General features: G+C 37.6%; 1 protein-coding gene across 2 annotated transcripts in view; it reads right to left on the bottom strand.

The window, feature by feature from the left end:
* The window catches only part of SUCLG2 (succinate-CoA ligase GDP-forming subunit beta), a 107060-nt gene that overhangs the window by 56200 nt on the left and 37138 nt on the right, over positions 1 to 13722 (bottom strand). For both annotated transcript variants that reach the window (XM_059856779.1, XM_059856778.1), the window contains 2 exons: positions 3312 to 3411; positions 3092 to 3182 (listed from right to left, as the gene is read on the bottom strand). In XM_059856779.1, the coding sequence (XP_059712762.1) occupies positions 3092 to 3182; positions 3312 to 3411 (191 nt within the window). The remainder of the gene's footprint in view (positions 1 to 3091; positions 3183 to 3311; positions 3412 to 13722) is intronic.

Raw genomic sequence — 13722 nt, forward strand, 5'->3', positions numbered from 1 at the left:
AAAATGTTCATTCTGTTATTGCTTGGAGAGAAAAACACAGGTAGTGAATTCTCAGGTTGTCATGATAAGAGAAGACTGTCATCACAGATAGTCAGGCTCTCCAAATTCCAAATGCCATAAGAGGATTTTATGTAAACTCACAAAACAGGTTCCAAGTTATGAGGGAATTGAAGAGATTGTTATTAATTTGAAAAACATCAATCTGAACAGGCACAAAGACACTTTCAATTCTGCAGCAGGTGCACAAGCTGAGAAAGAAAGCTGAAACCATCATTTTCTGTTTAATAATTATTCAAATTGTAGAAAATTTCTACGTTTTCTACCTTCCTTACAAAGAGATGCAAAAGGTACATGACTTCCACTGACTTGACACTAGCTCATTGATTGCCTCACAGAAAGTGGCATAATAAATATTTTCCTTATGAAAAACTCTTATTACTTAATTTTTTTAAAAAAATAGGAGTATTTTAAACCACTCAAACTTTCCAGAACACTGAAAAGTTAAAAAGCCCAAATCCTTTTCTTCTCTTCCTGAAATGCAATTTTCCTTAAGTACATGTAGAACACAAACTCTTCCACACATGCAGAGAGAAAGTAGATGCCTTGAAATAGAAAAATGCCAGTGATTTGTTCTCACCTTCCCCACTGCCCTTAGCAAGCCCAAAGAGTCTGCCTGGCATTCTCAGTGCATTACACTCCCACTGCATTAAATGGTATCTCACACTTAGCTAAATTTATATGTTTGATAATATTACTGTAGTTTGCCCCTTGATTAAAATGTCAGTGTTTGATTTTGTAGTCCTGACACCATAAACCTGAGTGCCTCAGCTCCTCTAACTACCTTTAATATCCCAACGTGAGCTAACTTTGTAAATGAGAAATTCTTTTAAAACAGACATAATTCTGCTGGGAAACAGTTTTTTGATGAAGTAGTGCATAATTTTAAACATGCTTTCTTCACTATCTAATAAGAATAACATTGAACAAACTGAAATAATTTAAAGCAGGGTGTATGCTCTTGGCATTAATTACTAAGAATCAAGAACTCAATACCAAAAAATATAAAACATTCTAGTTAAAAGCCAACTCTGTAATCAGGATGAAAGTCTATGAGCAAATCATCAGCTCCTCCCAGTGAAAAGCATCAAATTTGTTTATCATGGATCAGCAGTAAAACACCAATTTCCCTGGAACTCTACAGCAAAGGAAAAATGCACAGTCTCTCAAGGCTGTGCACAATCCTGTACCACCAAAATAAATATCTGAAGCTCAGTAGTGCAAACTTCACCTCAAACTTCACCTCTGCCCCAGCTGCTTGGTCCTGCCCATTGTTCATTCACACAAACATGTGGAGGGGGAGAAAGAAACCACAGGTTAAAATATTCTATAGCTACATGGCAGAAAAGTCATCCTAATATAAATCTTTTGAATAATCCATGTCAAAACCCCCCCAACACCCATTTCTATCAATTCCAAAGAAAACTAGAAGCTTCTGTTTCAGAACTGAATCTGTCAATGATGAACAGGTTTGCACTCAGACAAAAAAGAAGAATTTCTGTATGGATGTATTCAAGGCAGGCCAACTAGGGCAAAAGAAGAAAAACAAAAAACTTATAAAAGAAAGCTGCTTTTACAATACTAATTTTCCCAAGCAGAGTGCCTTAATATGGAAAAGGTATATCCTGTCTTATATCCTTAGCATTATCAGGATCTCTGACAGACATGCCTAAATGGCAATACTGAGTCTCCTATTTTAATATATAGCAGGTTTTTTTAAGAACAGCTCTGAGGAGTGGATGGAAATCTGCTCCCCAAGAGAAGAACTGCCTGAACACCATCCTCCACCCTCATTAGACAGGATCTTTCCAGACAGGTGTTCCTTCCCCTTCTATGCTAATACACCAAGCTGCTCACAAGATATTAAATGTGAGCTGCAGCTCCTTCAGCTCATGCCAAATTATTTCCTGGCATCAGACTGAGTGTGCCTCTTGACTACTTACCTGTATGAGGATTCTTTCTCAGTCAAACAAAGCAAGAGATAAAAACGGATACAGCAGATAGGCAATTGCCAGGATTTCCTGACTCAAAGAATTTTACTAATTTGAAGGAGACTCTTGCTGAATTTTTGCTTCCCTTATTTAGGCCAATACAGAGCAAATAATTAATGTTGAAGTGAATCTTGGTGCCTTGCAGAAAGCACCATCATTGGAAAATGAACTCCCATGTTCATCTGGTGCCTCGACCACTACCATGGACATATTTTAGTCTGTATCTGCAACAAGGAGAAAGAATCTACTGTTGAGACACCTTTTTTCAATTGAGAAAAAATCTCATGCAAACCCTTCAGTACTTAAAGGGGGCATACAATAAATATAGGGACCAACTTTTTAATAGGGCCTGTTGTAATAAGTCAAGGTGGTTCTAAACTAAAGAAGACAGATTTTAACTACACAGAAGAAAGAATTTTTTTACAATGAGGGTGGTGAGGCACTGGCACAGGTTGCCCAGAGCAGGGTGGATGCCCCATCCCTGGAAACATTCAAGGCCAGGTTGGATGGGGCTCTGAACAGCCTGAAGATGCATCTGCTCATTGCAGGGGGTTGGACTGAAGGAATTTTAAAGATTCCTTTCAACTCAAACCATTCTGTGATTCATCTGTCACTCTGTTAAGACTTGCACAGACCAGAGGGTGACCGAAGTACAGATAATATTATTACTAAAGGGAACTATGTATCTACTGTTTCTGTAAGCAGAATGTCAGTAAGTGTGTACAGCTAATGCTATAGTGCAGTTCTATCACCATTTAAAATGTATTTCTTGGAAGATAAGCCTATGACAAAGGATTCCTTTCAATATTCATTGAGAAATCAATTTATTTTTCCATCAGTGGGTATGTCAAAATTGATGAACAAAATATATACACAAACTGAAGAAGTAACATTTTCTTTTTTTTTTTTTTTTTAATCAATTAGATGTAATCAATCCGGAATTGGAGAAGGATTTTAAAAAAATCTATGGTGTACAGCCCAGCTTATTAATGCAAAATTGCAGCTGAACATAGTTTTCAACTTTCAAGAGGCCAAAATCTTACCTTTTTAACTGTCACACCATCCTTTGGAGTTTGCTTGGTTGACAGATTGTACCCAATCATCTGTTTAGCAAGCTGTTCAACAGTCTTAGGGCTACAAACAAAGGAAAAATGTTAGTTTACTGAAAAATATTAAAAGAAACAGTCCATTGCTATTGTAAACAGCCTAAATATTATGCAAGGAACAATTTATTTATGGTCTTTTTCAACTCACAGTACTTACTCTTTAGTTAGATGAACTCCTCCTTTCAATCCACTATTGAAAATACCTTTCCCTCTCCCTCCAGCCAGAATCTGTGCCTTCAGAACAATTTCCTTTGCCTCTGTAAAAGAAAAGCACATTGCAATTCTGTGGTTTGTCAACTATTGAGCTTGTTAGTATGAGATCAAAAAGCATTTCCAGATTGGACTCTTAAACCAACAAGAAGTTGTTTATAACTAGTGAGCAATAAAACAAGAGTAAATTCATCACTTCTATAAAGCAACCTTGCCAAAAAAGAATTGTTCAAGAAGTTAAGGGATGGACAGCTTATCAGATGGATAAAGAAGTCATTGTGGAGATCAGAAATCCAAGTACTGAAGATCAGAACCAAGTACCATGGAGCTGTTAATGCTCCATGGCCTGCACAACAAACCACACAACCAACCCAGCCCCACGGGGCACACTCACTGGCACGGTTTTCAAACATAAATCAGCTCATATTTTGTCTGGAATGCACAACAAAACAATGCTCATCAAAGGAAATGAGTTCCATTCCTTGCTCTGAACACATGAAGGAAATGCAGGGATGTGGTTCTTAAAGAAGAAATCCCAATGTCCAAAGGGCAGGTGAGTGCAGAGCAAGGGCAGGAGCTGTGAAATGAAAACATTTCATCTGTCTGTGAGGCATCACCTGGATCTTTGGCAATTTGAGTGTAACAGTCTCAGTAACACAAAAGAGCAGCAAAACAGTGACAAAAGCAATTGCACCATGTCCTACATTCCAAACAAAAGCAATCCTGACATCCTTACAGTGTCAAACCAGGGGAAAAGGAAAAAGAAAACAAACAACCAAACCATCACTCATCATCTCTGCAGTTCCAGATCACAGCAAAATTCCTGAACCATGAACACCTCTCAGGTGCCTTTAAGGTGTTTATTAACACCAACCACTGTCACTTTGCACATTTATCATAATAGTGCTGGCTGCTCTGCTAACTCTGAGATCCTAATATGACCAGATCACTAAGTCTGTCTAGAAAAGGTTCATTGTACCCTCTCCTGCAGTCTGTGGAAATCTCTGATTTCAGTGGTGTTTGGATGAGGTCACACCTTGGACACTAATATTTTATCTAACTATCAAGAAAACATGAGAATTTGTTGTCAAATTGACAAATTTACAGTTTAATTGGCACAGAGGATACAGCTATTTTCAACCAAACACATACAGGCTTTCTAGGCTCTAAAAACATATTAAATATTATTAAATACAAGTTTAGAGGTGCAGCAATTTTTGGTGCAGGCAAGCTCTGACACAGCATCATTTCAAAGTGCCTGTATAATAAATTTCAGCAGCTACAAAAAAAAAGTTGAACCTCAGAATAGGATAAATATTATGAAACAAATATTCTATTTAACACAGGTATTGTACTTTAACACAGTAGTAGTTACTATTACTATTATTATTAATAATTATTTTTAACACAGATACTGTACAAAGAAATGCTTAATTTCTAAGCTTCTGGAGACTAAAATCTCTCCACTTATCCATTCAGTAACATTTGACATATATCACTCTGAACTTTAAAAGCATTCTCCTTGAAAATATTTCATGCATTCCAATATATTCATGTTCTGGGCTCCCTATTACTCATGCCACTGCAGGGCAGATAACAAGGAAATTTAAATGCAACAAAAAGTTTTATCTAAAATGTTTCGTAAGCACACAAATTAAGATGAATTAAAACTATAAATCACATTTCAACCTGCACTAGCAAACTCTAAAAATCACAGTAGCTGCTGCGATAAAGAATCTAATATGGGATTGTTAATAGATGCTGTAAGCATTTAATTAAATCAATTTTAGCTTCCAACCATCCTGACAATGTGAGCTTTGATTGTCAGTGATGGGTGGTATCAGTTCTGGGAGTGATCATCACCCTCATCCCCACCACCTTCCATGAGCACCAATTATCTCCACTGGGCTCCAACAAATGAAGTTAGAGAAAGGAATTAATGTGTACATTTTTATAATCCACCAGAGGACTATCAAGGCAATAGAGTAACTTCAGAAAAACAACTATCAAACCCATAAACAGACCCAGAAGTGAGCACAGCCATGTAAAGATTAGACCTGAAGAACTAATCAATGCAGCAGCTCAGCAGAGCACAGTACAGCAGGTTCTTCATGCCCTGCAGGAAACCAACAGGAAGCAATTTAATTCCATCATTATTTGCCCAAACTCTCTAAAATTAAATAAACCATCCAGATCTCATTTACAGTAACTAGGTTTGATCATTCAGTACTTACCAAGTTGATTCACTACTTAATGTCACCAACTTATTTAAAGAGTTGATTTCTAGAAATGCTCACACAAAGTTTTTGTTTGTTCCTGCCTGAATTCCCAAATTATGTTATGAAAGACTATGCCAAAACAAAAAAGTGGGGTTAGCTAGAATATTTGAAGTAATTCACCTTCACCTGCAGGTTTAAGGAAAAAAAAAATAGAAAAGGTACCTAAAGTCAGTATTAAACTCATTAAAACCAGAAAGGTGTAACTAATTTCTATTAATACCCTTCCAAACTGTTCTAGTAACACTGAAAAAAACGTTTAAGCAGAACTGTGTAGCTACATTTAAAGGATTTGAAGAAAACCTATCACAAACAACATGCCTTTACACCACCTTAAAGTACAGTACAACATTTTAAACAGCATTAAGGCTTCAACCAACTTCTGTGTAGGGCCACTGACTGACCAGCCTGGTGCAAATTAAAACACAAAAACAAACACAAACACTCCAAAGAAAACCAAATAACAAACCAGCCTGCTTCTTAAATGTGCATATGTGGACTTTTTAGTCACAGATTTATAATTTTTTTTAGCATTAGAAACAATACAAAATCCCGACAGCTTTGAAGTGTCACTAATTTAGCAACAAATAGCTGCAAACTGCTCCATGCAGATTAATGACACATTGCTGCTAACAGCATGTGTTCTTCACTAATTATAACCTGAATACATTAATATCTCAGATTGAGCAGCCCTCTTATTTGCCTTTTTTACATTAATCTATGAAAAAAGAGAGAGGTGCAGGTGGGGTGTTAGAGATGGGTTTAAGGGCTGGACCTGGCAGTATTGGGTTAAATGGCTGGTTTTGGTGATCTCAGCATCATTTCCAAGCAAAGTGATTCCGTGATTTCTAAAGAACCCTTTAAAGAAATGGAACCAAAATACAGCTGGTCCCTAAGTCAGACCAGCTGACCTGGTATAAATAAATAAAGCAAGACCTTTACTCCTCAGAAGAATACTCAGAATTCAGAATTTCAGCACTGGGTCTGGCTCTATGTATTTAAAAATTTTTAACCACAGCAAAAAAAGCCTTGAGAACTTATTTTTCTATAATAAATTCAGATATTTCAGCAGGGCAGAACAGAACACTGAGGGACAAACAACCTCTACATGGCATCCAACAAAACCTCTCCTTCCCTGAGCCAGCACTGTGAATACAAACAGCAGTGATACTCCTTGCAATTGGAATAAGCTCAGTGCTGTAATGAAAGCCTATTTAAAATCAATAAAATCAGTCCTGCTTTTGGGAGCTATGATTACTCTGGTCCACTGGTACTGCTTGCAGCAAAAATGAACAGCTTGTTCTCAGCCCACTGCTGTGTATATTTAACTACTGAATTCTTGATCGTGAAACAATATAGTGAGAAGCAGAGTTCTGCTGGTTATATGCTATGCTAATTTATTACCTGTGAACAACTTTCCATTATTATTGATACGACTGTGTGGCTGCAAATTAGGCATGTTAACAATTACATTAAAATGTGCTGTAGCTTATCAAAAATAAACTGCTGTAAAGAACATGAGATGTATGGGAACAGCTCCCCTGTTCATGAACAAAAGGCTTTCTACCAGAGAGAACTCAGGACTACTTTGACAAGACCTCCCACACTACAGAATCAGAGCTTGGGACAAAGGGAGGAGGTCTCACATGAATTCCTAATCAAATTTCTGTCTCACCATGAGACTTTCAGTGGTCTGGCTTCTCTATCTGCAGGGGCTCTGTATAAATTAATTACTGTCTGCACCTTTTTTAAAAATGCAGAACCCATTCCACCATTCCATCAGTGCATTTTTACCCCAGTGTAAGGCAGCTGAGCACAGAAGGGTTCACTGCAAACCCAACTCCAATGTAAGCACTGCAGCAGCAGCAAAGTGTCCCTGGAACGTGCTCTGATCTCTCTCAGAATGAGCTTAGCACACAATGCAAAGCAGATGAGAGCAACCCATGGTCACAGGAGCTGCACAATGCAGACAAAGTCAGGACAGTCTAAAGTTCCATAGCATTCTACTAACAAGCCACAAAATGGCTAACTCTCTTCCTGTACAAGGTCTTTTAAGGCTAAACTATCCAATTAAGCAATGACACCTAAATTATTTTCACTTTTAACCCAGTAACTAAGCTTAGGTTCCACAATGAACACTGAATCTTAAATTTGTTATAATAACTTTTCACATTTGGGTCTCTTTACACCAACTTGGTCTGAAATCTGAGACAGCTTTTCCAAAGTATTGCTGCCACTTCCACTGCTGCCCATCTTCTGAGAGCTGCAGGGATACAGCATCCAAGGCAGTTCCCAGGCTCTGCCAAGTGAGCAGAATGAGATGAAAAAGAAGCTGTCCACAAGGCACCTCCCACATCTACAAAACTATTGTGCTTAAAGGCCTTTTGAATGAAGATAAACAATGATTCCCCCCCCTTTAATTTTAACTCTCTTCCTCTGTTATTTCCATCCTTCTGCTCCATAACACCAAAAAGAATTATATTCTTACAAGCCCACTTCCTACAACCTTTGATTTGCAGACTAGTTTAGAATTAAAGTTAAATAAATCATCCTTTTTATAATTCCATACTTTTGAATATATTTTATATTTATTGCAGATTATAGGCCTCATTAAAATCTATAATGATAAATTAGTCAGTCTCTTGATTCTGTCACTACTATTATTAATTGCTTTCATAGCCATTACTACACACTTCACCGGTGATAAAAATTTTAAGGCTAGATAAAATCAGCTAAGCTAAAGCTCACCCTCAATATTGCAGTCTTAAACCTTCCCAGAGTAAAAGTAATCAAGTATTCACACATCCTACATGTAAGTTAAACCTGATAAGTTACTTATACAGCAAAGGGAGCCTCACTAGATCCAGCAGCACCACTATAATGCATGGAAAAATATGCACACTAAGGCAGGGATCCAAAAGAAACAGTTCTCATATTCAAACTGTTCATTGTGCGTGCTTGATTCAAACTCCATGGGATATTTTTCAGCTTTTAACAGCTTCTTTTTTCAACCTAACTTCTCATTATTTTTTACATAAATTTTCTCTGTAATAGACAAAGGGCTTAGAAAAATGGCTATTTTCACATTTGCTTACAAACTTGAGAGCAGACGTGGTTTGAAACTCAATCAGGAAAGGAACGAGTTGGTTCTTTTGTGGAAGAGCACTGAAGTTCACTGACAAGAGAGAAAAAGCTCTTTCTGCCAGCTCTAAAGCAACATCCATTCTATGGGCAAAACAGAGAAAGGCAGTTTCTGTAACCTGCAGTCATCCTGGCATCCTGCAGCACATAAATAGTAAATACTGAACAAAAATAGAAAAATCCATGCAAAGGGATCCAGGGTTCTTTCTTTATTATACCCAGTAGGTCCATTCTTGCTACTTTTAGACTTCAGAAAATCCTTTATATTATGCCCAAGCCAGTATTATTTTTCTTCACTTCAGATGATTTCATTTTAAGAGGCTGCAAAAGCAAGCAAAGACTTTGCCTTCTGTACTAGTCACAATCCCTATGACCTGACAATACCACCATGGAAGCTTCTCAGGATACTCTGTTAAGCACTGAGAAACCTGGGCATGCAAAATCATGTGCTTTAGTAGACTTCCTTTCCTTCTAAGTATTAAACATATGAATAAGTCAAAAGATTTGATTTCTAAAACCATCATTCAAAAATTTGTCTGTTTTAACAGATTCTTATCAAGACATTTCTCTCTATCCTTCCCATTTCCCTAGATTACAAAAATTACCCCCAAAAAACCCTCTTAAAACTTACCGGGATTTGAAGTTTTCCTTGCCAAAATAACATACAAACCTTTTTCTGCCCCTCCCAGTAAAATATATTTTAAAGTTAGCAGACACAGGCAGATCAACTGTGCCTTAAATTCTTGACTGAATAGCCTAACACAATTTGTTTTAATACAGTTCAGGGAAGAGGCTCTATGCAATCTGCAGTGTTGAAGTCAAGCAGCCATTAGGAACAAACACTGTTCTCTCCCCTTGCTGCAACAATTCACACACCTGCTTTCCTGGAACGTTTTCAAAATTTCATTCTTTCTGATTATATGTAAGGCAAAAAAAGACACAAAGCCTTCTCTGACTGATTCTAATTCTTTTATCCATTATTGAACTGCAGAGATGATTTTGAAAAAATTGTATGTCGTGTAGAATACATAAAAACCGAGGCACACATATTAGTTTTTCTTACACTTCACTTTCAATCATAAAGGAGCTGTTGTAGTTGGAGATATTCTCAAAACTGGAGCATGAAATAAAAAAACTAAGCAATAAAGTAGGGAGTTCACATGGTAAAAAAGTAAGTTAACATCAATTGTTAATATTAATTGTAGAATCACAAATGGTTTGGCTTGGAAAGGACCTTAAAGCAGGGACACCTTCCATCATCCCAGGTTGCTCCAAGCCCATCCTGGCCTTGGACACTTCCAGGGATGGGGCAGCCACTTGTTCCAGTGCATCACCTCCCTGATGGTAAGGAATTTATGCCTGATACAAAATCTAAACTTTCTCTCTTTCATATCTGAAAATATGCAGAGAATAAAGACAACTGCAATGTTACCACTGCTACTTCAGAAGCATTAACAAATTTCTAGTAAGACAGGTGAACCCTGTTCAAGCAGAGACTTGACAATTAGCCCTTTGCCAAGCACAGTCTTTCCACACAGGCCTGCTACGCCCAGCAGGGTCCTTAAAAATAAGCATTAAAATGGAAGCCAAAGCTTAAAGAAATGTGGAGGACATACACAGTGAAGGCTGGAAAACCAACAGCCTTGGGAAGTGAGGAACAGGCCACAGGCTCAGAGGGAGAAATCAACTTTAGACTCAATGCATCAACTTTAGACCCAGTTTCTGGAAGGCTGCCAATACTAGGCCAGGACTAAATTCCTTCAGTGGGTTTCATCATGTCTTGCTGCCTTGTAAAAGCTGGGACAAAGTGACCTGACAGGTGCCCACGTGCACTGCCCCACTTCAAGGCACCTCACCTCTTTACTCACCACCACAGTGGTCATTTCTCTTCTTAACAATAATTTACAGATTCTTTCATCTAACAGGTAGTTATCTGCTTAATTCTAAGCACACACTGATGCCAGCTTTGCATTTGGGTGCCTGCATAAATATTTCCCTCAGTGAGACTTTGACACATTTCATGAAGAACTTCTTAATGAAGCTCCAAACCTAAATCTCTTCTACAGTTTGCATTTTTACCCAAAGCAATGAAAATACTGAACAGCTCTCAGCTGAAAATTTACATTTTTAGCAAAATTAACATTTCTCTCCCAGAGACAGTTCTTGTTACACAATTCTGCTCTAGCTCTTAGACTTGTATCCCTTAGCTTTTGTTTCAATGGGTAGAGCTGCATTAGATAGCACACATTTTGCTGTTTAGACCATAAATAAATCAATCCACATCCAAAACTAGAAACCTACAAAAGAATAGAAAATCTGGCAGTATTTTGATCTGAGCCAAGCCCAGTAGGATTGAAATGTCCTCCAGTAGCCTGATTCATTATCCAGCTTATTCAGTGGAATTAAGTACAAAGTTTTCCATGTATTGCTGAAATAATTTATTGGGCCTCTGAAGAGAATCATGCTAGACTGGTCATTATCTGGGAAACATCTGGATGGGAAAATGATCACATTGAAGAATTTATGTCTGCCTCAGTAGTGCTGAAGACAGAAAGTTGAAAAGTATTACTTTGGAGCTGTTATTCTACATATGCCCTCGACTTCTTGCCCTGATTTTGAAGCAAGACACTGATTTGCCACCCCCTGCCAAAAGTAACCCAAAATACCTGACTTTCACCTGCCACAACCTCCTCTTGTTTTTGTTTACTCATCACATATGTGAAACAGAAGCAATTGCCAAAATAATCTAATACTGGAAAAAGGTTAAGAGCAGACCTATTAGAAGAATCTTTAATATCTAATTCAATATTTCAGACTTAATTACTCCATAAAAAGGCCATCTCACTGATCAATGATACACTGGTTAATTTAGATCCAATGCTGAAAAAAAAATTGTTTAGAACACAGTTTCAAATCTGTATTACCTGAACAAAGTTCTTTTTACAGCTTTATAAAATTACCCACCTTGTACAATTCTTCCTCACACACACAGCCAAGACATTCAACATAAACCCATCCAGGACACATCCCTAACAGTGCATCCCTGCCAATATCAATTAGTCTTCTAAGAAAAAAAAGAATTATTTTGGCTATTTTTTCTAGATTTATTTTTTGATTTGATTTTTTTTTTTTAATCACATCATCTGCAGACACTTTTCAAAAATGTTGAAGAAAGGCAATTTAGGGAATGTTCCAGATAAGGAGGGGAAAAAAAAGTCCCACTATGCTTTTAAGAGCTTTTTACAGTTTCAGCTCTGCCTATTAGGACAGGTTAAGAGAGAAAAAATTAGGTTTAAAGTATTCCCATTACTTATTGAACATTAAGCCACCAAAAAAGCACAGAACTTTGAACAACTAAGTTGGGGGGACTTAACAAGTTTCTACTTGAAAGATGAAAATAAAAAATGAGACAAAAGATTTTCATCCTGAGATAAGCCTTTAATTCATAAACCATCTAGAAGAAAATATTAATTATTTTGAACACATGGTAAAGCAACTGTGAGAATACATGTTGTATTGATTTTCACCAGTAGCTTGTTAGCTGAGCCATTCATGACCATGCCCAGTACCAACACATGCAGCTTCTTGGCTTGGCCTCTCTCTGCCACTTCATTTTCTCAGTGTTTTTATAAGGATTTGCTTTTTATTATATGCAGCTACAACATGATCTGTATGAGGACACTGGACAAGCTGTTAGCTCCATTAAGTTAATAATAGATTTCTGAGTGTGATTTCCTATTAATTTCATTTTCCTCATTCCACAAGAAGCCAAAATTTCAGACAGCCATATGGTGCTTCATAAACAACAATTAAAAGTTATTTTCTAATTTTTAGGCACTAAAAAAAAGCCCATAAAAATACATATGCTTGGCATGATATAAAGGAAATTATGCTTTGAAATGTCTGCATATGTCTAAGATGCTCCAAGCACTTCCTCAGCCTTTTTCCCATTCACACACTTCTGGTCCATGCCAGCCACTGGAGGTTACAATTAATCACAGAGCATGTCTCAAAGATCACAATTAAGATTTTTCTTCTAGAAGTGGAACTTCACAACAGCAGCTTGTGTGAATTGTGTAGCACAACTCATGACTGACACTCTCCACCTTTATCCACCCCATGAATTTGCTAGCAGGATGGCTCCTGCCCAGCTAGAAACAGCTGGCAGAGCTCTGCCAGTCAGAGAAATGAAATCCATGGGTTAGACTGGACTGGGAGCCTGTCAGCTCATTACAGCCTCCCAGTAATTAAATTATCTTGTCATTTACAAGGACTAAGAATTCCCAGTACCCACCACAGCAGCTGAAAAACCAGCCCACTCCAAATCACTGCAAGCTGCTCCTCTGAATGACTCCAGAACAGTCACCTCCTTCTTCCCTGCCCTTTATTCCATCTTGTGTATGTGCTGATTGGAGAGCAATTTGGTCTGAGAGTCCCATCTGAGCACCTGAAGTTACATAAACTCTTAAAGTCTCTGGCTGTAAAATGGAAATAAAAAACTACCTGCATCATCAGAATGGTTTTTTTACTAAAACATCTGTAATGGGAGAAATTTCCTTCAAAGCACCTGGCATAACTCTGGGATAACTGCTTTTACTGCTGTCCACTACTGGAAGTCAACCTAATGGGCAGAGTTTTTGGCACACACACAACATATATATATATAAATATATATATACACACATACATATATATATATATATATATATATATATATAGTATATTTGTTCATATACATACACACACACACACGTTAGTTGGTGCAATCCACTTCTTCAGGGGTAAGTCCAATTCAGGCAGTGCATTTTCTCTCCTTGGTATTTCACACTGGCATTCCCTTTAGATTTTCCAGAACCTGCAGCACAGCCTACATCTCTCAAGCCAAGCTAGAAGATGACACACCATGGCAGAAAATTTTTGACAGTGACCTGGTGCACAGCA

The sequence above is a fragment of the Haemorhous mexicanus genome, chromosome 11, assembly GCF_027477595.1.
Source record: "Haemorhous mexicanus isolate bHaeMex1 chromosome 11, bHaeMex1.pri, whole genome shotgun sequence".
NCBI classification, from domain to species: domain Eukaryota; kingdom Metazoa; phylum Chordata; class Aves; order Passeriformes; family Fringillidae; genus Haemorhous; species Haemorhous mexicanus.